General features: G+C 46.1%; 4 protein-coding genes across 6 annotated transcripts in view; 3 read left to right on the top strand and 1 right to left on the bottom strand.

Annotated features, from left to right (window-relative positions):
* Window positions 1–1,636, top strand: part of pou6f2 (POU class 6 homeobox 2) — a 41,794-nt gene extending 40,158 nt beyond the window's left edge. Inside the window, exon 9 of the mRNA XM_088282347.1 lies at window positions 107–1,636. Within this exon, the coding sequence (XP_088138473.1) occupies window positions 107–647 (541 nt within the window). The 3' untranslated portion in view covers window positions 648–1,636. The remainder of the gene's footprint in view (window positions 1–106) is intronic.
* A 4,262-nt stretch (window positions 1,637–5,898) lies between these two features.
* Window positions 5,899–7,703, top strand: LOC148318584 (protein YAE1 homolog). Of its 2 annotated transcripts, none has more exons than XM_088282349.1 (3): window positions 5,899–6,179; window positions 6,366–6,482; window positions 6,892–7,703. In XM_088282349.1, the coding sequence occupies exons 1-3, from the start codon at window positions 6,066–6,068 to the stop codon at window positions 7,267–7,269; spliced, it is 609 nt and encodes a 202-aa protein (XP_088138475.1). In that variant the 5' UTR covers window positions 5,899–6,065; the 3' UTR covers window positions 7,270–7,703. The 2 variants fall into 2 exon arrangements, with proteins under 2 accessions (XP_088138475.1, XP_088138474.1); XM_088282348.1 differs by having other exon boundaries at window positions 5,903–6,179; window positions 6,366–6,487.
* A 189-nt stretch (window positions 7,704–7,892) lies between these two features.
* On the top strand, window positions 7,893–13,490 carry LOC148318583 (uncharacterized). 2 transcript variants are annotated; one of them, XM_088282311.1, is made up of 11 exons: window positions 7,893–8,232; window positions 8,948–9,181; window positions 9,709–10,221; window positions 10,674–10,844; window positions 10,996–11,193; window positions 11,324–11,397; window positions 11,508–11,605; window positions 11,688–11,843; window positions 12,050–12,154; window positions 12,380–12,649; window positions 12,889–13,490. In XM_088282311.1, the coding sequence occupies exons 2-11, from the start codon at window positions 9,027–9,029 to the stop codon at window positions 13,123–13,125; spliced, it is 1,977 nt and encodes a 658-aa protein (XP_088138437.1). In that variant the 5' UTR covers window positions 7,893–8,232; window positions 8,948–9,026; the 3' UTR covers window positions 13,126–13,490. The 2 variants fall into 2 exon arrangements, with proteins under 2 accessions (XP_088138437.1, XP_088138438.1); XM_088282312.1 differs by lacking the exon at window positions 7,893–8,232 and adding an exon at window positions 8,621–8,774.
* A 476-nt stretch (window positions 13,491–13,966) lies between these two features.
* Window positions 13,967–22,094, bottom strand: LOC148318582 (progressive ankylosis protein homolog). Its single transcript, XM_088283008.1, has 12 exons — window positions 21,037–22,094; window positions 19,936–20,152; window positions 19,708–19,826; window positions 19,561–19,644; window positions 19,078–19,248; window positions 18,870–19,004; window positions 17,620–17,712; window positions 17,454–17,546; window positions 15,591–15,720; window positions 15,245–15,368; window positions 15,084–15,183; window positions 13,967–14,587 (listed from the first exon to the last, which is right to left on the bottom strand). The coding sequence occupies exons 1-12, from the start codon at window positions 21,454–21,456 to the stop codon at window positions 14,450–14,452; spliced, it is 1,824 nt and encodes a 607-aa protein (XP_088139134.1). The 5' UTR covers window positions 21,457–22,094; the 3' UTR covers window positions 13,967–14,449.
* Between the last annotated feature and the right edge of the window lie 1,522 nt (window positions 22,095–23,616).

Below are 23,616 nucleotides of genomic sequence, written 5' to 3'. Positions count from 1 at the left end.
GACACGTCCTTGGCCAGTGGAGTTTTTTTTTTTTTTTTTTTTTTTTTTTTGGGTGGGGCGGCAGGCAGCTTTTGAGTAAGCTTGTTTTTTTCTCGACTCTCCCCAGACACACCATCCTGAGAAGCCACTTTTTCCTACCGCAGGAAGCCCAAGAGAGCACGATAGCTAGCAGTCTGACAGGCAAACTGAACCCTGGCCTTTTATATCCTGCCAGGTTTGAGAAGTTGGACATCACCCCTAAAAGCGCCCAGAAGATTAAGCCGGTTCTGGAGCGCTGGATGGCCGAGGCTGAGGCCCGCCACCGCTCGGGCATGCAGAACCTGAGCGACTTTATCGGCAGCGAGCCCTCCAAAAAGCGCAAGCGGCGCACCTCGTTCACGCCGCAGGCGCTGGAGATCCTCAACGGCCACTTTGAGAAGAACACGCACCCGTCGGGCCAGGAAATGACCGAGATTGCCGAGAAGCTCAACTACGACCGCGAGGTGGTGCGCGTCTGGTTCTGCAACAAGCGGCAGGCGCTCAAGAACACCATCAAGCGTCTCAAGCCGCCCGAAGGCGGCGGCGGCGGCGGTGGGGGGGCCGTCCTGCCGCTGCTGCCGCCGCCCCCGTTGGACCTCGGCGACCCGCTTCGCCACGTCCCCAAATGAGAACTCCCCCGCTCCCGGACTTTTTGGCCGATTTTCACTCCACCAAAAAGGAGCCAGAGATTGAAATGGGAGAAAAGCGGTGCCTCTACTTACGACTCGGCGCCAGCCAAAATTGTCATTTTGAAATATCGGCTTCTACCTGACCCGGACGGTGGACAAATCACCACACATGAATATTTTTTTCTACTTTTTGTGGAAAATCGCTCATTGGCGATATGTTCCTGCATCTTCAACAATTGCTTTAGTTGCGGAATTAATTTGACTCGTAAGTCAAGGTACCACTGAACTAAAGAGATGACGGGTGAAACCAATTGTGAAAGGTGGGGTGGGGGGGCGAACATACCAAATGAAAACTCTATTTACCAAAGTATGTGGCATCGGAAAATGCTTTTCTAATGTACATTTTTACATTTGTAGCCGCAGACGCAAGGAAGCCAAAAGCGACACTTTTTTTTTTTTCCTCGTTCCTTCTTTTCGTGTACATACGAACGTCGTGGCGCTCCCAATCACGCGCTAAATCCATCCAGATCACAATAATAATGTTTCTTCTTGACTTTGTACAACTTTTACAGCTATTTATAAACCACGCGCACGATGATGATGATGGTGGTGGTGCGTTGCCAAAGCCCTATAGCCAAAGAACACCAGAGACTTTTCAGCTCAAGGACTTTTTCGGCTCACTTTGAACACTTAAAAAAAAAAAAAAAAGACGACGACAGCAACCCAAAAATGACGAATAAAACCTAAAAAAAAAAAAGACCAAAAAAAGTCATGTCAAGCCTCGTGTATGTTGGCAATGTTTGCATGTCACGCTTCCGTCTGCATGCGGCGGCGGCGGCGTTGGCGGCCTCACAACCGAAACCCTTTAAACTTTTCTGGCCGCTCGTGACGCATTTCCACAACGTTTGCTTAAAGCCTCCTGTTATGTTGCGCAGCAAACTCAGACGATTTCAAGTTGGCACGAAAGTCATCACTTCTAAAAAAAAAATAAAAATAAAAATATTACATTCAATGAAGGATTTTTTTTTTTGCCAACTTGATTTCAATGACGCTGCTTTTGGTCTTATTCTGTTTTTTTTTTACCTTGGGAAAAAAGACATTTGCATTTATTCCATTTTTTTCCATTGTTCATTCAACTGACCCATTTGGAATTTGGGGTGAAAAAAGCTTAAAATTTATTTATTGTTTTGTAATCAACTCAAAATAATTTTAATAGGTTTAAGACTCTTTTGGATAATTAAACATGGTGAAAGAAAATATATATATATTCCCAAAATAAAGATGTGGCCGCATTTTGACTGCTGTTTGTTTGGGCCGTTGTGACATTATCAAAAAAAAAAAAAAAGCAAGATGGCGACTGAAAAGAAGCGACGGAGTGTTTTTGTTCTATTTTGCTTTTTTTTTTTTTGTGTGTGTGTGTGTGAGTGGGCCGGACCAAAGCTGTCGACATGTTATGCACATTGTACAGAAACCTTTTCACCACCTTGACAATCTTGACATAAAAAAAAAAAAGAAAGAAATGTTGACAAGGGAAGACGTGTAGTCCAGTCCCCGCCGCCGACGACGCCATTTTTACCTCACTTGGATTGCATTCTCGCTTTTTGCTGCTTGCCAGCAATCATCTGCCACTCATTTGATTTGAGATTTATGATTTTTTTTTTTTTTTTTTTTGCTAGCAGTCAACACCTCGAGAACCAAAGCTCAAACATTCCGCAGACATTCTTTTTTGGTGTGTGTTTTAAAATAATTATGCTGATGAAGTGTATTTAATCTATGATGGAGCAATATCTGCTTTGGTCATTTACAACGCAGCACTTTTGTTTTTCTGGCTTGTTTATTTCTACGGAAGAAGACAAACAAAGAAAAGCTTCAAGACGGTCTACTCGGACTCGTTGCATAACGTTAGGAATAAACAATTGTTTGACATCAATGTGCTTGTCTTTTTATTTAGTGACGTTTAAACAGTGTTTGCATTTTTATTTATTTAAGAAATTGTTACACTGAAATTCTTTAGTTAGGTGGCTATGAAACAAACCAAAAAAGCAAATTATGAAACATCCAAAGTTTTTGGGGATTTTGTTGTTTTTACATATTTGTCTTTTTTTTTGTATGTTTCATCATGTTATGCTAATTAGTGTTATTCATTTGAGTTTATTTTCCAAGCAAGTTATATCCATCCAAATTTTCAATATATTTCTATTCTACTGCTTCTTCATCCAGTTCAACAGAAAAAAAAAGTGTTTTCAATAACGTGCAGTGTAAATATTCTTTCTTTCCCACCTCACGTCTTTTCTGAGGCGCACAAAAGAAGTGTTTAGTGAAAGCAGAATTCAGGTGACCTCACCGCCTCGTCGAATCACCTCCGGCAAATAAGAGCACGTCGGCCTATAGAAAAAAAAGATGCTTAATGTCAAATAGAAAGACGTGGGTGGGTGTTTTTTTGTTTTGTTTGTTTGTTTTATTGGGGGGGGGGCATTGCAGACGCGTGGCCTCTCGTCGACAAACCAACAAAACAACCGCATGCAGAAGAGCAAAGAAAGAAAAGTGAAGGAAGCCTTTTGAAAGCAAACTGGAAAGTTTGACACGTCGTTGGCTCTCATGTCCGTCGTGGCGCCTTTGAAGACGAGAGGAGGAAACTGATAAATAATAAACTCATCCTAATACAAAAAAAAAGCACACAGAGCGGATCCATTATTAATAATAAGACTGATGCTTTTTGCTCTTTGAGGAGGATTTCGACGGTGCCGGCAGACGCGCTGTGATGTTCTTTTGTTTGCCGATTTAATTGCGTCGACCGATCACGATGGGCAGCCTCGTCGGCGTACCTGCCCAAAAAGGAAAACAACGAGGCACAACTTTGTGTCGTTCCATCAAAACAAAACGAAAAAGCAAACAAAAACGCACACAATGAATTTAAAATGACTTGCGTTGAACGAATATTTTCAATATTTTTGTTAGCCTCATCCGAGCTAGCACTAAGTTAGTTGAAGTTGAAGAGAGCCAAAGTTAGCCAGTTAGCCGGACAAATATTTTGCAAACTACTTCCGGGCACGAAGCAGGACTCAAGTAGCGAAGTGAATGAAACTTGCGCGGAGACGTAAGGACCATCCAGACGATCTTCTCGGACGACGTGTCCATTGACGGGGGCCAACGTGGGGCGCAACATTGCAACTTTGAACGTGTTTAGGTGGCACGCGTTTGAGTTCCGGGCGAGTTTGTGTACTTGAAACACTTGAAAAGTTGCATTTAATGTAAACATGGCTGCAAGTCGTCCTCGAGCCTCTCTTAAAATGTTTCACTTCGAGAGGACCGGGCCCTCTTGGCCTCGTAATATTTCAAATCGTCATCGCAACTTTGGATTTTTCCCCCTCCAAAAAGAAAATGGCTGTCATTGTAGCATTTTTCTTGAATGACTTTTCTTGAAAATTATGATAGTTTATCATGTTATTAGGACGCGCACATGCGTGGCCTCGAGATTTAAAAAAAAAAAAAACAGCTCGAGTACAGAGATGTGCAAGTGTGGTGGAAGCTAGCTCCACACTTATCCGTCAAGAGGAGGAGGAGGAGGAAGGAGAGCTCCCAAGGTGCTCTGCTGGCTCCATTGTGCTGCCGGCCTGTCATCTTAAATTAGGGACGACAGGCTCGGCCAGTGTGAGTAGAAAAAAAAATCAATACTTGATGGAAGATTGCTCCCTGGAAAATCTGTTTTGATTCTGAGGATTAATTCTAGGGCAAAATGACACACCATTAGGCACCGAAAATGAACACGCTGGGAAATTACAGGGAGATAAAGCAGTCGGACAAATATATTTATTTGTATTTATATTTTTTTATTTTAAAGGGTTGATCGTTTTTTTTGTTGTTTTTTTTTGGGGGGGGCGGCATTTGGGATTTGTTCAGTGTACCACTAGCGCCACGTGTGGTTTGTGGGCTCCCTCTAGTGGCACACAACAGAATTACTGAATGCAATGTTCCAAATGGATCAACGTTGGTGGCTTTTCTTTTTTAATTTACATTCAATTTTTAGTTACCTTATGTGTAATATATTTCAATGAAATCATGTTTTAATCAGACTCCCCACAACAAAATGTCTTTAAGCCCAGCATTAACATTCAAAGTGTGCATAAAATTACACATTGATATTGGATATACTTTTCAGGAATACATTTCTTCTAAATCATTACTGACGTAATTTTTTTTAATTGTACTGTATTTAATTGTAGCGTTAACATGTAAACTGTGCAGAATGTTATAGTGGCTAATATTTCATTGATTATTTATTTATTTATTTATTTTTAATTAAAACTGTTGTTGTTTTTTATGGAGACTCAAAGCATACTTCTCTCCTTTATTGAACTTATACTTCTTACTGCTTGAATGCCACCCATTGTGTTTTTTTCTACAGCAGGTTGAAATGCATTATTGATGATCAACCAATAATGACGTGTTGAAAAGTGAAATAGGAAGCTGTAAAGATGAAATACATTCAACATCAGCGCTTGTTTGATGGCCGTAATAAAATCAACAAAACGACACGTGATTCGGAAGCCTGTTTTTCATCTCATTTCGCCCCCGCAAAGATGAAACACGTTTGAGTAGTTGGACGATTTTGCTGAATTTTTCTGAGCTCTTCACACACTCCGAGGACAACGGAAATAAATAAAAACATGATTACATACATTTATTCAGTATGCCGCAATAGGCGCATTTTAGATTAACAACTACATACTTTATTTTAAATATTTATTGTATTTGAGTAAGAGAATTGACATATAATTTGAATACATTGTTAATTCCCACCAATATATTAAATGTTATTAGAATTAATTGTACGTTGTTGTTTGTTATTAGTATTAATAAAAATGATACTATACATTTTAATAATGTAATGAAATAATCATTCGAGTCTTTATTTTTTTTATTTTCTTGACTAAAATTAAGAAAATGCTATCAACACAATTAAACACGATGGAATGTTATGAACGCAAAGTTGATTTTATTTTTTATTTTTCCATGTGACCTTGGGTAAGAATCCGTACAATTGAGCGAACAAACGCAAATAAATGAAAGCACAAACTCGAAGAAGTCTCGACTACTTGAGGACGAGTCAGAGGCGAGCAGACCGAGCCGCCAGTTTGAAATAATCCATTTAGAAGGACTCAATAGATTATTGCCATACTCTGGCGCCCCCCGCAGGTTTTTCTGTTTTACAACACAATGCTTTTTTGTGAGCAACTGTCGCAGTTTGTCCTGCAGGTGGCGATGTTGCTCAACTAACCTGGCCACTTTGCCGCCGAAGAAGAAGGCGGACGACGCCCTCCATTTGCGTCACAACAAAGTGCAGTCGGAGTAAACGAAAGAAAGAAAAACAAGCGACAGGAGCGACAAATTTGCTTTTCCTGTGGCCGGCTGGCAACAATGTCGTGGTGGAAAGCGGCGTCGAACGGAACGGAAGACGTTTTTGAGGAGAACGCGGATGAACTTGACATTTCAGCCAAAGAATGGGCGCTCAACATGAAGAGAAGAATCCGGGTAAAAGGAGCGCATTCTTGTCACTCTCTTTGCTAACTTTGCGGTGCGCGTGCACGTGCAAATGCTCGTCAGCTGCCCGTTTCTCAGTTATTATTTCAGTTGCCTGGCGGGGGGGATAATTGTGGAGCGACCTAGCTACTAAATGTTCATTCATATATTTGGATTTGTTTGTATTTCCCACGTCAGGACGGCTATGTGGACGGCGCTGATGCAGGCGAGGATGCTGCACTGGAGGTGGGCTTCAAGGACGGCTTCCGGGAGGGAGCGGCCAAGACGCTGGCTATTGGACGACTTCGAGGGATTGTATGGTAACGTTAAGCAATCGCTGTTATTCATTATCCCATCAGAAAAATCACTATTACAGCTTGCTACTGAGTCACTTAGAATAGAAGTACTCCATGACAGTGATATGCTGCCTCTTGGTGGCCAATGTGAGCACATCAGAAGGCAGCACAATGAATGAATGAAACTCTTTCATTCAATTTAGTTGTGCTATTACACGTTTTTCTCATTAAGTAGATTATTATAAAGTGCTATTTTCCTTATTAAAAAACCAACGTAGCATTTTTTTAATGCTGGAATGGATTATTAGCATTCCCATTCAATTCAATGTGGAAAGATGATTTGAGATACAAGTATCTAACCAGCGAGCTAATCTTTTCCTTAAAAATACTTTTTCTCATTTCTTCTCTTTTTTTGTGGCTGCCTTCAGCGCAATCGGCAGCTGGTACCAGGTGGAGCACCGCGGCCAGCCCTTCCCCGCCTCCGTCACGGATCTCCTGCAGCGCGTTTCACAGCACGACGATTCTATCGTGGCGGAAATCATGACGGCCATGGAGAAGCGGCCCGCTGCCAGCGTGGACGATGTAGCCGAGAGCCTGGAGGATTTGGAGGTGGTGCCGCCCGAGGGCTGCCCAGAGAGCGACTGTTGCATGGACACGGATTGTTGCATGGCGGGCGCCGACGCCGACATGTGGTCATCGTCGTCGTCTTGCGACCGTGGAACAATTTTCAGGCAGCTTGTGCAGAGCTGCAGGGACATCGTGGCCGAGCTCGGCTTGCCTTCGGGGTTGTTGCAGCACGTCAATGAGCTGGAAAATCTTCAACAACTGACATCTTCTTCATACTGTCAATGAAATATTTTTGTTGTCCGCAATTGCCCCTTTTGGGGCTTTAATCAAACACCACAATTGCTGTGAATTGCAACCAACATGACGTGCTTGAGCTGCAGACTTTGGCCTTGAATTTGATCGCCATCCAAAAAAGGTGAATGGTGCTATTGGAAGGACAACAGTTTGTGGAACGCCAAATAATAACAATCATTTCACCAATTGTTTTTAAGTAAAAATTATTTCATAATTTTTAATAATGAGATCAAAATGTAATTAAAATCTTCATTTAGCGCACGGAACAATTCAATTTCTTCAATCCAATTCCTACCTAATTTCTGTCTCAAAAATCATTGTCACTGTTATGTGTGTAATATTTTAAAATGCAAGTAAAATTCAAAAGCTTGTCTTTCAATGTGCTTGTATTTATCGAAATCAATATATATACCGAATTTATATATGAAAATAATTTTCATAGTTTTTCTCTAATAAAATCTGCATTATTTTATTATTATTCTTTGGTATGCCCCTCAAAATGTTTTGCAATTTTTGAGGCGTCCATGAACGCAGCAACGCTCGTCGCGCCCCGTGATGACGTAAGCGCGTCAACCTGGAGCCGTGACATTTTTTTTCAGCTACGCGGATATTGCGCGTCCTCCCTCACCAAGACAGCCCCCGCCCCTTTATTTTCATTTTCATTTTTATTCTATTTTGAAATGTAAACAAGCAAATGTTCCGCTCGCCCGAATGCAAAAGAGGCCCTGCTTGGCGCTGTTTTTCGTAAAGCAGATGTGTCGAGTGTGCGAGCACTTTGTGTGCTGGAAGTTTCCCTCACTGTGCTAGCCGACTAGTTAGCTTCATTTGGGCTGCGCAAAAGCAGGTGCAGCTGCGTTTCAAGCCGCCTCCTGCTTGTCAACTTTGGACGCTTTGTGCACTCTTGTCAGGTGGGCACAACCTGTCCGTTCTATGAACGTTTTTGTCTCGGTTGTTGTGAGCGTGCCAGTTGAACGTCTTGTGGCGCAGTTGACGCCACTCGTGTGTTGAATTCGTTGTCATCTGTGATGTGAAATGTCCGATGAGGGTCGATATGGGAGTAGACAATCGTCAGTGGTTATTAATTTATCTTAAATACGACACAAGCCTGCAAACACTCACTTGACTAAAGCAGTCTCAAAGGCTACTCTGTGGAAACATTTGTCTCTTTGGATCCTCAACCTGAATGATTAGCGCAAGAGTTTATGACAATCAAAGTATTAAATGGGTACACTTTCCAGTGTTAAGGAATGTAAAATCGAAATGCTATTTCAGCAGCAAAACGTCGCTTCCAAAGAGCAGACCAAAGCAATCGATGGAGCAGTCGAGCAAGCAAACGAGCTTCACGTGATTAGCTGACGTTGGAACTGCAAGCGACGTTTTGTTGCCCATTTTCAAGCTAAAAAGTCTCAATTAAACCCAAGTCTCATCAAATACTTCTATTAATCAGAAAGTAGGTTCCCCGGCCACCGCTGATCCAAAAACAAAAATGTATGCATGAAAAGTGCTCTAAAAATAACATTTGATTTGATTGTGTTTGCAATTTTTGCTTCTTTCGGGATGAAGAGGCCGCTGTTTTGTTCCTCCTTTTTGTGCGTGTTGACACGGTTGACATTCTTGATTCAGGCATGAGCGCCCTGGTCCGGCCGCCCTCGTAGGAGCCGAGGCGACGTCGTGGGGCGCTTGTGTTGAGGGGAGCACTCCGATGGGGGCCTGCTGCTTTCGCTCTCAGAGTCCCTGCGGCAGTGTCGAGGAGCGAAGCGGCTTGTTGAAAGATGACACCAAGGCCGTCGGGCCTACGGGCCACTTGGAGGCGACTGCGGGGGGCACGTGTGGCCCGCAAGGCGACGACGACCTAAGGTGAGACGAGCGATCGGGACGCTCGTTGGAGAAGAACATTTTGTTTGTTTGCTGCCAAAACGTTTGGAATTAACAACCACTGTGCCTCAGCATATCGGCCAATTTTGCTTTGTTAGACCTCAAATTTTTATTTCTTGACGACGAATTTATCTTTGTTCCTTTATCTACGGCGACGACGTATGAAATGAGAAGGTACAATTCACAAGGGCAGACGTTAGCGGTGACTGGATCCAAATTTCCGAAATAAAAGCGATGACGCACTTGTCCCACTTGTCCCGCCCCGTGGATGCCGTCCAAAATGGACGCCGCTCATCTCCCGCATGACCAAATCGAATGTGATGCATCTGACAGAAGCGTTACGCAACACCAACAAATTCTTTATTTTATTTTTATTTCGTCCATTCCGCGCCAGCATTGCTTGCCGTCTCTTGAGTTGTCGTAATTAATGATTGTGACTATCTTTTGGAAGCTTCCTACTTGTAAATGTTGTCCTGTTTAGTATCGTTGTGTCATTTTGTGTCACCCAGGAAGATGACTGACACGGTGACAACAATGGCGGAGGACACGGACGACATGCAGGTGAAGCTTCTTCCGAAATTTGACGCATCTGAGCCGATGGTTGCGCGTGAAAACGGATCCTTGCTGAGTGAAGTCACAGACGCGGCCAACCAAGCCGCCGCCGCCGCCGCAATCGGAGACAGCGCCAGCAGAGAAGAAAGTCTGGAGACTTTTCTGGACAAGGGCGGATCATCTGACCTCCCGCGGGAAGTGGACGTCCAATGTGACGAAGGCGACCGGCGTCGGGACTCATCCGTGCAGTTTGAAATCCAAGATGGCGGCCCGCAAGAAGCGCAAACGTATGCGGACGTTTCCGACGTTTGCCGGCGCAATGACGAGGGCGACGTCGGCTCCGAAGTGGCGAATGGCCGCTCGCTGGTGACGGCGCTTTTCTGGAACGAGGACGAGGCGCCATCTTCAGCTCGCGCTCAGGAAGTGTCTGTGGCCGCGGCGTGCCGGGAGATCACGCCCGAGCCCGACCGGTGAGTCGTGCCGCAGCGCAACATGTGAAACGTACGAATCCTGCCAGAGAAGTTTGCATCAGCTTGGCACGTGTGGGAGGCCGTGAGCACGAAGACTGTGGCCAAACTTTTGCGTTTAGTTCTTGAGGCTGCGACGATAAATGAAAAATGCTCCGATACTACGACATCGGTACCTTCCGTTGTGGCCACTGGCGCTTGTCATTAAAAAAAAAAAAAAAAAAGAAAGTGCGCATATGTTCACATTTTATTGAATAATAACCAAAACTTCAAATGTCAAACTTAATCTAAACGGTCCTAATTTATCTTTGTCCAACGTTATCAATTCATGTCACTTGAATCTGTTCACATACAATCATACTGCCGCCATTTAAAAAAAAAAAAAAAAAGAACGTGAAGGTCTGAATTTTTTATTTATTTATTTTATTTTTTTTTTGCTTTCTCTCTGCGTGGAGCTTCGTGAACGAGGAGGACTTGGAAGATGGAAAGTGTTTGCCGTTGATATCTTGCCAGGACGAAAACAGCCCCGACGCTTGCGTGGAGCCCGCAGAAGCCGAGTTGGGCGGAGAAGAGAAACACTTGAGCGACTCGGTGACGCTAACCACCACGCCTCAAGTCACCAGCAGGTCAGCGGCTTGCAACTGTTTTTTGTTGCGTTACTTCCACATGTGTCCACAAGGGGGCGCAGGCGCACCGTGGCCTTCCCCCATGCTTGATTTGTTGTGCACACTTGATTATAGCCTGCAGCAAGGCAGACCCAATGTTTGCGTTGTGCAGATTGCATGCAAGGAAGGAAAAACAGGAGCAAAACTCCGACCAGCATGCTGTCGACGATCAAGACCGAAGTCGCCCCGAGGCCGAGGAGGAGGAGGAGGAGGAGGAGGCGGCGGCGGCGGCGGCGGCAACGATGGCAGAGGTTGAGGAGCTCACTGAAGAAGATGAAGTCAAACCCACTGAAGGCAGTTTGAGGAGCAGGTGAGAAGTACTGCGTGTGCAACGCTCATTGCAGCTCTGCTTACCTAACACAAAGCAAGCCCTGGTTAATTTCCCATCATGTCTGCCTCAGGACATTTCATGGTTTTTTTTTGTTCCATCTCCTTCTCAGTGAAGAAGATCTGTACAGAGGAGAAGAGGAGACTCCCATTGACACGCCAGCGGCGCCGTTCGAGAGAAGCTCACGTGAGTTCGTCCCAAATGCTTCCGGGACACTCTGCCGTGTTGTTGGAGACTTTTTGCATTGGATGCGTCGCACGTGATTCGATGTGATGATGGCGTCATGTGCTCCGCAGCGGTGGCCAGATGCAGTTTGAGCCCGGCGCTGGACATTTTGTCTTACGGCGAGCGAGAATGGAGAGGCAACACGGCCAAAAGCGCTCTCATTCGAAAGGTGGCTTGACTCTCCGCCTGCAGACTCGTGCGTGCTCTGGTTACGATTGTGTTGTCTCTCACTTCCGGTTTCCCTCCCGCAGGGTTACAAGGAGTTGTCGCAGCAGTTCGCCGGCGTGCGTCAAGTGCGGGGGGACAACTACTGTGCCCTGCGGGCCACCTTGTTTCAGGTGCTCTCTCAGGCTTGTCAGGTGCCGGCGTGGCTCGACGACGGCGACGGCGACGACAACGTGGCCACGGTAACCCTCGACCTCCCTCGTCCGGTTCGACGCGGCCAAACATTATTCCGCATTAACCGCTCACCGTCAAACTTTCACTCACACTTGATTCTTTAATCCTTTGCCGTTCTTGGACATATTAACTCTCACTTGCTTGCTCGACGTCTAACCTGCTAGCATCACAGAAGAAGGTCCAAAGTAAGCAGATGCGTTTTTTTTTTTGACAGGATCTGTCCGAGCTGACGGGTCAGTGGACGTTCCCGGGAGAGGCTGAAGCGCAACCGGACGTCACCCAGCGGCTTCAGAGCTACCTGGAGGTCCTCCGAAACAAGGTTCACAAGCACCTGCATGGCCGATTGTTTGTCAGTTAGCAACATGACGTCGAAACAACTTGACCGGTTCCATCTGGCACTTTGTGGCGGCGTGCAAAGGCAGAAGCCGTGAAATTTGGGTCCAAATGGGTCATGATGTCAAACGGATGCCAAATGAGTTTGTGTTGCTTCTCGAGGAGCAACACCGTGACTTGAGATTGTAATCAAGTCCCGCCTCCTCCGCAGTGGCACGCGGCGGCACGCTGCCCGTCGGCCGCCGAGCGCCGCAAGCTGTGCGCCGCCGCCTTTCGGGGCGGTGAGGAGGAGCTGGCCATGCTGGAGGCTCTCAAGCTGCTGATGCTGCGCCGCGCCGCCCGGCTGCACGCCGGCATGCGCGGCGGCGGCGACGTGCCGCTCTTCTGCTGGCTGCTGTTCGCGCGCGACTCCTCCGACTGCCCGCGCGCTTTCCTCGCCAACCACCTGAGCCGCGTGGGCGTCAGTGCCGGACTGGAGCAGGTGAGCGTCACGACATTAAAAGAATTTTTGCTCTTTGATGAAGAGATTCAATTCAAATATATGAAATGTTTAAGTTCAATCCAACGGAAGTAAGTGCAGGCAGTGACTCTCTGGCGTCGTCACTCCAGTCTGATCGTTGCACGTCAATTAGATGTCGGCCGGCGACACTTCCGTTTTCGCTATTTTCCTTGTTGCGGCTTGTTTGTATTTATTCAATTTAATGTCGCCGCGTTGTTCAGGTGGAGATGTGCCTGCTGGGCGACGCCTTGCGCTGCACCCTGCAAGTGTACCGCCTGTACATGGCCGACACGGAGGAATTCGTGGCCTACTACCCCGACGAGCACAAGGACGATTGGCCCCGCGTCATCCTCGTCACCGAGGACGACCGCCACTACAACGTGCCCGTCGCCAGCATGGACCAGGAGGACGAGGAGCAAACGGAGGAAATGGAGGAGGACGCGGCGACGGCCAGCTGAGAAGTTCTCCTCCCGTGCAAAGCCCAAAAACCTCAGGTCCGTCTTTTTTTTTTTTTTTGCCCTTACCTACACTGGAATCGTCGCTCTTTTTTGGTTGACCTCGTTGATGACTTATTTTAATCCGGACTGCTGTCGAAAGAAGAAATCAGGTGCTCGCGTCGCATGAGCGCGGGGGTCTTCTCTTGTTTTTTTTTGCAAATATTGCGCATAACGCGTTGCCTTTTGCCAAGCCAGAGAGGGGGAGGAGCGCGTGCCACCAGCCGCCAAAGGCCCGCGTGCGCCTCCCTGTTGCCTTACAACAAAAATGCACAAGAGTGAATGAATGTGGCCTCTCGCTCATCAATAAAACAAAAGCACAAGAATCACTTGGCTTCCGCTTCCATTCGTCACTTCCTGCTCAAGCGCACCAAAAAAGGGATTTAGTTGCTCAAAGGAGTTGCTAAACGTTAATAATAAATTGATCGATTTAAAAAAAAAACAAACTACAAATATTAGATGGAAAAATGTAAGAAAATGTAAAAAAAAAAATCTATTTCAGGAAATATTTGGGGCAAGTATAAAAATTAAGAAAAATATCCAAATATATAAAATATTAAAGTAGAAAAAATACCAAATATGCAAAAATAAATTTAAAAAAAAGCAAAATCATTTTAGATAAATAGTAATAAAAATATGAGAACATAAACCAAGGAATTGAAAATGGGGAAAAAAAATACACATTTAAAGAAAAGTAGAAAAAAAAGAGAAAAGTCAAGAATCGAGAAAATAAATTGAAGAAGCACTTGGGCTTCCTCAATTTGCTTCGCCAGCGGCTCGTCTTCCACGCGAATTAACCGTCGTGTGCACTTGCAATTAATAATAATAAAGCAATTTATTTGCCAAATAAGAATGTCTGTACAATATATACAGCACATGGAGAAGATGATGATTGGCCAAACACAAGCAGGTCAGACTGCGTCGAAGTGAATGCGTGATGATGATGATGATGATGAAGAGGGATTCCCGACCCCTCGGCGTCGTCAAATATCCACTTTAGAAAACGACGGTCTGTACAGCACTTTTGATGTCAAACACAATTGCACAACCCAGGAAAAAGTCCCACGACATGTGTGGATTTCCACTCAAATGTTGACGGTCGCCGCCTTCGTCTTTCCCTTGTTTACCAGTAAACACCAAGGAAGCCATGACGATATGTACACTCGTTGGATCAACGCTCGGATGGCTTTGTTTACAGTGTGCGTTGTCACGGAGATGGGGAGGGCGACATTAAGAGAGTTCCGCCTTCCTCGCCGGAAGAAAAAAAAAAAAAAAAGTGCTCAAGGGCTCACTCCCGCCCTTCGCCGTCGTCGACATCCTCGCGTAGCTCCTCCACGGCGTCCGTCGGCGAGCGCGAGCGCACCTCGCTCATGGGGGCCGAGTCCTCAGCCTCCACCACCAGCTCGTTGGACAGCTCGCTGTGACGCTGAGCGCAACGCAAGCAAAAATTATTTCAGTGGGAAGAAACGCTTTTCTTTCGTGATTTTTAAAAATGTTGTCATCTCTTAGCAGATTAAAACTTTGAAGTTTGAGACCGATCCCTTTCAAATGTGCAGAAATTATTTTTGATCATTTTACACACCCAATTAGCTTTATTTTTTTATTTATTAAATTTTTTTAAATAAATAAAATACAATCGATAGATTATAGATCACATATAAAACGGAATATACACTTAATAAAAAAGTTTTGGGAGGTTTGTTTCCATTTCCATTCATATTGTTTGAATGAATTTAAATTCATATCAAAATATAACAAAAGAAAAGGGGATTCGAAAAAGTCTACACACCCCTGTGCAAAAGCCAGCTGTCTGTGAAAAATCGACTTTCTTACTTCCCTTCAAATGATATTCTTGCGGTTGGAAATAAACCTTCCACCGGTGCCGTTGGTCTTTTGTGTACATGAACCACGACGACGCTCACCTGTTGCCGATAAACATAGCATGCCGCTATGGCGACCATCGTCGACTCGCCGATGAAGCCGGCCAGGAGGGAGCCCACCCCCAGCGTGGCCCCGTGAACCCTGCGGCACGCCAACGATCAGCACGGAGAGCGCTCGCGCACGTGACCGTGCACATACGTACCCCAAGTAGGGCAGCACCACCAGGCTGGTGATGAGGACGACGATGCGCAGCACCGAGCTGGGCGCCAACACAAACGTCTTCTTCAGCGTCATCAGCCAGCCCGTCAAGTGGGCCCGGACTGTCACTAGACGCACGTGGGCCAAAAAGCATCAGACAGCGTCACAATGACAAATATTAGACGATACGCAGCGTGTATTAGAGAAAAAAAATCAAAGGCCAGATTTTTGTGAGATGAACAAAAAAAAAACTGGAACTGCTGAACTTTATTTGGGGATACTTCCCATTCTGTTATTCGTTAGAGTGTCAAAGTTTTAGTCGCCGTGTCCGCTCGAAATGGTTCGCTTACCCGGAAGTGGGAAGAAGGAGAAAATTCGAAGGGGCACCACGCAAAGCATCGCGAACGGGTAGTCGACGCCGATGACGTCCACCAGAATCTTCTCGGAGACGTGCGGGCTCCAGAAGACCACGAAGCAAAGCTGCGCAAAACAAAGCGCACGACTCAACGCGGGCAGCGTTTCGCGTCTCAGGCGCTTCCATCAATAACTTGATTGGCCGCGTGGACAAAAAATATTGGGACAGACCTTTCTTAATCTAGCGAGCCATCCCGTCACTGGAATTCTTATGTACAAAAAAAAAAAAAGAGCCGAAGCTGTGTGTTACTTCTTCCTTCCAGTAGGTGGCAAATTGTTTCTAACAGTTTCTGCACATCAAACAAAAAATTGAAAAGGAGAAAAAGATGAGGTGTGACGTGAGCGTTATTTCGGCCGGCAGGCGGCCGAGACGAGACGCGTGGCGTGGCGGCAAGTCATGTCATGAGGAAACGTGCACACGCATACCTCGTGAGGGAGGGGGGCAAAGCGATTTCTCTCACTTCGTTTGTTAAAATAGTGCAATGAGCTTGGATTTTAAAAAAAATATTTTTTAAAGTGATGGGGCTGAAGAGTGCGCTTGTGAACCTTCTGGAATGTGTCAAGTGTTGTTTTGTGCACTAGGCCATAACCTCCTTGCTGAGTTCCGCTATTTTGTGCCTGCCCAACCCTGCCCTGCTTTTTTTTTTTTTTTAATATTTAAAAGCGGGTGCAACCCGACACCTCCAGCCAGAGGACGCCACGACCGTCCATCCGGGTTGGGCGACAAACGGACGGCCTGATGTGGCGCCGCAGCTTCTCTTGGTCACTCGCCACTTTTTGGGGGCTCACGTGCCGACGATGTCCAACGCGGAGACCGGCTGATCATGTGACTCGGTCGCGTCGTGCTTGCGCCGTCATGTTTGCTTGCGCCGTCTTGTTTGCAATTATTTGCTGCGTCTGAGCTGCTGACGTTGAGGCCGACTCAGCACTCAAGTTGTCAGACTCCCCGAGCAACTTTTTTCTCCAAAACGCACCAAGCAACGCATTTAGCTGCTTTGGAAATGTGATGGAGGTCAAGGTTATTATAGGTCACCAACACTAACGCTTGAAAAAATATTTACGTTTGTGAAATAAATTTAAAAGCAAAAAAAAAACAACCAAAATTAATTTTGATGTCCTTCAATTTCAACAATTATGCTTTAATTTAATTCATTGCAGAGTACTTGATGCCTTATATATATATATTTTTTTAATTTTGCACTCGACAGATACTACGAACAAATACTAAAATGAATAATTAAACAAAGCGTTTTTGGAAAAAACAAGCAATGGAAAAAAACATTTTCTCTAAAAACGAATTAAAACACAAATTAAAAAGACACGTCAAAAGGAAATAAAAAATAATTCTAATGAAAAATGGCGGCATCGCATAAACGCGACTCACAAGCGTCGACTTGTCGAGTTGAGCGCCGCGCGCTCGCTTTCCCAGCTTGCGTTGCGTCGAAAGCAATCAGCCAGTCGCGTTCCGCAACATTCGCTGCCGTCCGCAACAATCCCGCGTCAAGTTTTAATATGTTTGCTTTTTTTTTTGCGCTGTGTGTGCAGGAAAGGTTTGGTCCCGCCCCTAAATGAGGACGCTTGGGTCTTCCTCTCCCGCTAGCATGTTTTTTCAGATTTGAGGATGTCCGTTTGCGGTATAAGGGGTGTAAAATCCGAATTTTGAGGAAGTTTTTTTCATCTACTTCTCTTTTTTTTTTTTTTGTTCCCTGTTTAACACGAGTTCAGTGCAAAAAAAACGGACGTAAAATGAACGACCTTTGATTGGCTTAAAAAGTAATCTACGTGAGCATGAGTCTTACCGTGAGCGAGAGGGCCAGGCAGCAGAATGTGAACTTTTTAATATGCGACTTGGTCACGGGTGTGCCGGCGTTCAGCTTGTTGCTGGGGTTGTTCTGCCGAGGGACGACGAGCAGACGTGAGCGCCGGCGTCGTCCGGTCGCGCCGTGCGTGTCGAGCGTAGCTTACCTTGTCGAAGGCGGGATAGACGGCTCGCAGTTCGGTGAGCCAGCCGTAGGGCATGTGACCCACCGGGTACGTCGCCGTCAGCACGGCCACTGCCTGCCGACACGACAAAAGACGGCATTGCTTGTGAGTGTGACCGGAATAATCGGCATTTTTCATTGAGGTTAAAAAAAAAAAGTGTTGTGACATTATCTGTCTCTATGTGTTGCTCCACCGTTTGTACACATTTTACTCGCTTCTTAAACGGCAACTGTCGATGCTAATCGTTAGCAGGTCAATGGCGTTTTGCATTGTTTGTTAGCATTGAGCTAAGCTAAATTTAATGTTAAGGCGTACGTCTTTGTTTCATGTTTCATTTGTAGAAAAAACCCAAACTTGTTTCTCACTACCCCGCCGAGGTCTCGAAATGGCAAAGTTTGCCGTATTGTGATGAGCTGTGGAACGTTTGGTCAACGCGGCTCGACTGCATTGTCATTAGCACGCTGGGTACAATGAGAAGAGAAACAGCGGCAGCGTACGGCATGCCACTTGTTGTTGTTGCTGTTTTTGTGATGTGAGCGGGCGAGCGAGCGAGAGAGAGAGAGAGAGAGAGCCAATGTGTTGCCGCTGACTTCCAGGCCATTCTGGCAAAACAGCTTTGTGGCCCAGAAAGCTCCGGAGGGAGTTTGTTGGCATTGGCACGCAGAAACTTGAATTACTGCCGCACCCAAAATAAACTTGTCAACTTCTCGACGAAATTTGTTGACACAAAAGCGGATTCAGAATCCACAAAGGCTTTTTTTTTTTAAACTTGTGAAAGGGATAAAAATAGCACAGTCACTTTAACTTCCCTGTTTTCTTTTTTATTTTATCATGTTTTATTTTGTATATTTAAAACAAAGCATGACTATTTTGGGTCACTATTTTTCGGATCGATACCAGTAAAAGTGTTCTCCGATATCAAGCACCGATACCAAAAATGTCAATTGCCATTCATTCTCCGTGCTGCTCATCCTCACTCGGGTCGCGGGTGTCCTGCAGCCTTTGGCAGCCGTTTCTGATAACAGAAAATTGCCAACAAAGACCTTCCTGTTTTTCTGACGCACATGATGAGTCATCAATGTGCCAAACGACCGCAGTGTCGAAACCAACGACTGGCAAAGAACATTTGCTTTATGTCACATTCATTTTTTCGCTTTAAGCATGAGTGGCTGTTGTCGGAGGCGTACCCGATACCGTCAGATGAGACCAAAAGGAAAGGAAAGTGTCGTCACCTCGGTCGCCTCGGTGGTCCCCTCGAGGTCGCGAGACACGAAGAGGTTGACGATGGGCCGGCTGATGCGCTGGGTGGCCAGGATGAGCGCCAGCGGCCACCAGAAACTCAGCATCTTCTTGACGGTGGCGTCGCCCTGCCGCCGGACCCAAAAAGTCGTCAAAAGCCGTCGCGGCGCGCTCCTGCCCCAAAAATTCGCCGAGACTCACCCCGACGTCCGGCCCGCTGGAGTCCGGGATGGTGTCGTGGATGTTGCAGTAGTAGCCCAGGCCCACGATGCTGAAGCGCACCAGCGCGCCCATGTAGAGCGAGAGGATGGGGATGAGGAGCGGCTCCACGCACTCCAGGTTGCTGTGCAGCAGGATGGCCACGAAGACGATCTGAAGAAGAGCGCACGGCGGCGTTTCACAGCCCGAGCGACCACGAGCGACGAGCGTTCCGTCTTGCCGTGATGCTGAAGTCATTTTAGACAAGCCACAAGATGGCGGCAAAGCGCTTCTTTTCTATTAGACACGGCTACGCCCCGATTCAATCAAGCTCCTCCCCTTCGGCATTGGAATGCACTTTGGAGGAATCGCGAAACGCAAACGAGATTTGTTTCTCAAATGGCGGCGGCTCGGTTCCAAAAAGAAAAAGTGGCCGATTATTTTGCAGATAAATTTCGGATGATTTCATTTGCGGCGCTTTTGTACCTGAGCCACGACGTCCGAGATGGAGGCGGAGCCCACGATGACGCTGAACTTGTGCTTGAGGAGGATCCCGGCGTGAATCCACGCCTGTACGCACACCAAATGCACATTTGTGGGCGGGGCAGGGGCGGGGCTAAAAGTTGCACTCACCATGGCATCCAGCAGAGGGAACGCGGCCAAGTAGAGGAAGGCCTTGCGAGTTTTGTGGCCCACAGACTCGTCCACATGGTGGAGCTTGTTAATGATGTAGTAGCCCAGGTCCGTGTAGGCTGCACCGTGAAAAACAAAAACAAAAAAAGCGCCTCAGTCAAGCAACCTCCGTGTCGCAGTTTTTTGTTTTTTTTTTTGGTGTGTGTGTTTTTTTTTTGAGCTAGCCACCGATCAAGATGTGCAGCGAGAAGGCGATGACGCCCGCCGCCGCCATGCACAGGACGGCCTTGCGGCGGTCGCGCTTGCTGTTGACGAAGACCAAGCCCACGTTCTTGAAGTCGCTCATGGGGCCCGTGAAGAACTTCATGAGCGAGTAGGCCAGCCCGTAGCTGGCCAGCATCTCCACCGCGTCCTCCTTGACGGTGGCGATGCCCCTGTTGAGCGCCTGCAACGCCACCAAGACCACGTCGCGTTAGGTACGTTTTACATTCAGTCACATTTGTCTCAATTCATATAAAAAAAAAAAATGTGGTTTTACTGCATATCATATCGGCTTTGTTCATTTTTTTTTTTTTTCCGAGCCATTAATCACAGCAAAAACAAACACATGGTGAAACTTCTGCAGAACTAACAACCTAGTCTAAACTTAGTTCCTCCCTGACATGAAAAGATCTTTGAACAGTCCTTTACTTCTTTGACACCAATTACAACATTGCTATCATTATTATTATCGGGCTTTGGCAGCATTTTGGGCAGGGTGACATTTTTTTATGAGGAGAATTAGAACAATGTTTTCCCTTTTTTTCCCCTCCTCAATTTGGAAGTATGATTAATGGTGGTGGGGGCTTGAGAAAATGTTTCCCTCGAGCACCAAGAGTTTGAGAATCTTGCAGCGGAGAAAAGGCAACAGACTGGCCTGGACTGAGGACTCCCTCCCTCTCCCTCCCCCCTCGCCACTGCCCTTTCCCTTTTTTGCACAAGCCCCAGCTGTGCTATTTATACCAGCAAAACAGAAGCATTACATAAACTTAATCCCAACCTACATCTCACCACTTGGGCTTCCTGCTCACTGCCCGAGTCTTTCTTGGAAAGGAGGGCCAGGTGAGAAAATTGACAGAAGCATCAAATACAGACACCCCGCGCCCCACCCGCCCTGGTGGGCTAAGCTAACATGAGGCGCGTCCTTGTCAACGTCGTCTACCATTTTCTGGCGTCAAAAAGCAATCCGTGCATCGTTAGCGTTAGCGCGATGCTAACAATCCGCTTCCTGCCTCCCGGAGGAAGGGAGGGGGAGCGGGGGGGGGCATCGGGTAGGGGGGGCTCGTTTACCTGCTCGCCGAGGTCAATGGCAACATTGGTGATCGCCAGAGGCACCAAGAAGCGAAGAAGCGGCCAGTAAGGGCTCAGGGACGCGAACTCCACCATAGTAGAAGCCGGGCTGGCAGCGCTGCGACGGGCATCTGCCTCGCTCTCGGGGGTGGTGGAGCTCTTCTGCTTCTGCTTCTGCTGCTGCGGCTGCGGCTGCGGCTGCGAGTGCGGGGGGTGGGGGGGGGGGCAGGGGGGCGAGAGGCGAACGAAGCCGCTGGAAAGCAGGCGAAGCACCCGGGAGTCCCGCAGCGGGCAGCCGACGCGGCGCTCCAGCTCCGGCGGCTGCGGTGGTGTCACAACGGCGCGTCGGTGAGGCCGAGAGAAGCAGGCGAAGGTCGGCGGAAGGCTGTGAGCGCGCGCATCTTCCTCCTCGCGAATCATCACCCAGTCGGGGTGGAGGAGGAGGAGCAGGGGGAGGGGAGGGAGGTGACATCTAACTGCACGCAGCTCGAGCGAGGAGGACCTTCAACCCACTTGCGCAAACACGCACGCCCATGGCGAGCCGTTGGAGCATGCCAGCTTCAGGAACTCGTAGTGGCGCAGAAGCAACACGTTTTACACGACCGGATGACATTTCTGCACACTAGCAGCCAGGGGCGTTGTACCAAATTCCGGGACCCGAGAGTGATATCATCTCCTAATCGTAATACCTATCAGGGTTTTTGCATCCAACAGAAAAAAAACATCACGTGGGATCCCCCCAAGGGCCAATTCTTTGTCCACTGTTATTTAATCACTGAGTTATATGTGGCTATTTATGCCCATGCATTATTTGATAGTTTTGCGTTGGATCTTTTCAGTTTGGAAAGCCCTGAATGTTTTTTGCTTGCATCGCTGTTGCGTGTGTTATAATATTTTGTAACCAGTGCAAAGTGCATTTATGATCACTTATATGCTGTTTTACATGCTGAAAAAAATGCAATAAAAAGACAGTTATGCTCAGGTTGTCCGAGAACAATACGTCTTTTGATCCGAGCTGCTCAAGCCTGCAGACCAAATTGCAAAGTGGACCAAAATAAGTGCTTACAAACCCAAAAAGCGATCGTTTTTGTGCCAAATATTCCCCATTGTGTAACTGGCAACTTTGACCTCTGCCCTGCGAGCGGACGGACACTTGCCAGTGAAAGCATCCAGGCGTATTTGTATGCTGAAGCTCACATAAAAATGGTACATGGTTTATTATAATTAATGTATGCCAAGTTGCACAGGCAAATGAACTCACTGCTCACTTTTGATTGCCAGAATTGTTGTTTTTTACTTTAAAAAAATGTTACAAAAATCGAAATGTCATAAACATTTTTTTCCAATTTTTTTTTCGTGTGTATTTTTTATTTTTTTACTTAAATCTTGTCATAAAACGTTTTCCCTTAAGAAGCGTAATTATTTTTGACGTGACTTTTTGTAAGTATTTTAAAAGGTACCCCAAACCAAATAATTTTCTCCAGTTTTAAATTGAGATCATAGTTCCTCAGTTTGTGCCGGGACGGCAGTTGTTGTTGTTGTTATGTTCCATTCCATTCCCTGGCAATGTCTGAATGCTAATTTAAAAAATTGCTACATTTAAGATGAGTAATAAATCAAAAAGCGTCAGCGATGTTGCCAGACTCAAGTCCAAACTGGAAAACAAGTCGAGTCAGGTTAAGCGTTAAGCGAGATGAAGGCCGACATCTAGTGGTAGTTTGCGGCACACTTTTTGAAGCTTTTCCCGCTTTTGTTGTCTACCGCAGGTTTGTGCTGCATGGTCCTTTTTTAGCCACAAAGATGATGAAGACTTCCCGTGACCCTCAACACAGCGGCTAACCCAAAGCCTTATTTCTTCAGAGATATTCCGTGTCAGGCGCGCATATTGACCGCCTCCCTTCAAATAACCTCCATGACTTCAAATTGGTCTCTGTTAATGACGAGAAGTCTAAAATCGTATCAAAAAGGCTTTAAAAAGTCTCAAATGTGGCTTCCTCAAATCGACAAAAAAATAAACACCCTACCACAAATGATAATCGAAATGGATGTAAAAAAAAAAAATACCATTGGAGAAAAAAAATACTGCCGTATTGGAAAAAAACATCTATATTGTTGAAAAAACATTTTTGGAAAAATCTTGTTGTTGAAAAAAAAACGATCTAGTAGAAAAAAATTCTCAAATACACCCAGAATTATATAAAAAAACGTTAATTTTTTGTTTTTGTTTTTGCATTTTATTGAAATGATTTGCCCAGGGATTTTTGGGAGAAACACCACTAGAGGGAGCTCTTGTGCCACTTGTAGACGAGTCGTCGCGCCACACTTTGAAAATCACGCACCACAACACTCACATGAGTGGAGTCAAGTGTAATCCGCCTAGCAACACCGTTTTTTGTTTGGATTTGGATTGGACGCCGGATCAGCAAAAAATGAGACTTTGTGAGTCTTGTGTCGCATCACACTCAGAGTTGTTTTCAATGTTTTGAGCCACTCGTGGAGCTAAAATTTGTTCCAATTTATTAATTCATTCTTGTACATTTGTTAATCGGATATAAAGAACTAGTAAAAATCCTAAATGAA

This window comes from Idiotropiscis lumnitzeri, chromosome 19 (assembly GCF_059441095.1).
Source record: "Idiotropiscis lumnitzeri isolate Australia: NSW breed Sydney's pygmy pipehorse chromosome 19, RoL_Ilum_1.0, whole genome shotgun sequence".
Lineage (NCBI taxonomy): Eukaryota > Metazoa > Chordata > Actinopteri > Syngnathiformes > Syngnathidae > Idiotropiscis > Idiotropiscis lumnitzeri.
Note: the sequence above shows the minus strand (reverse complement) of the source record. Positions and strands in the feature narration are given on the sequence as shown.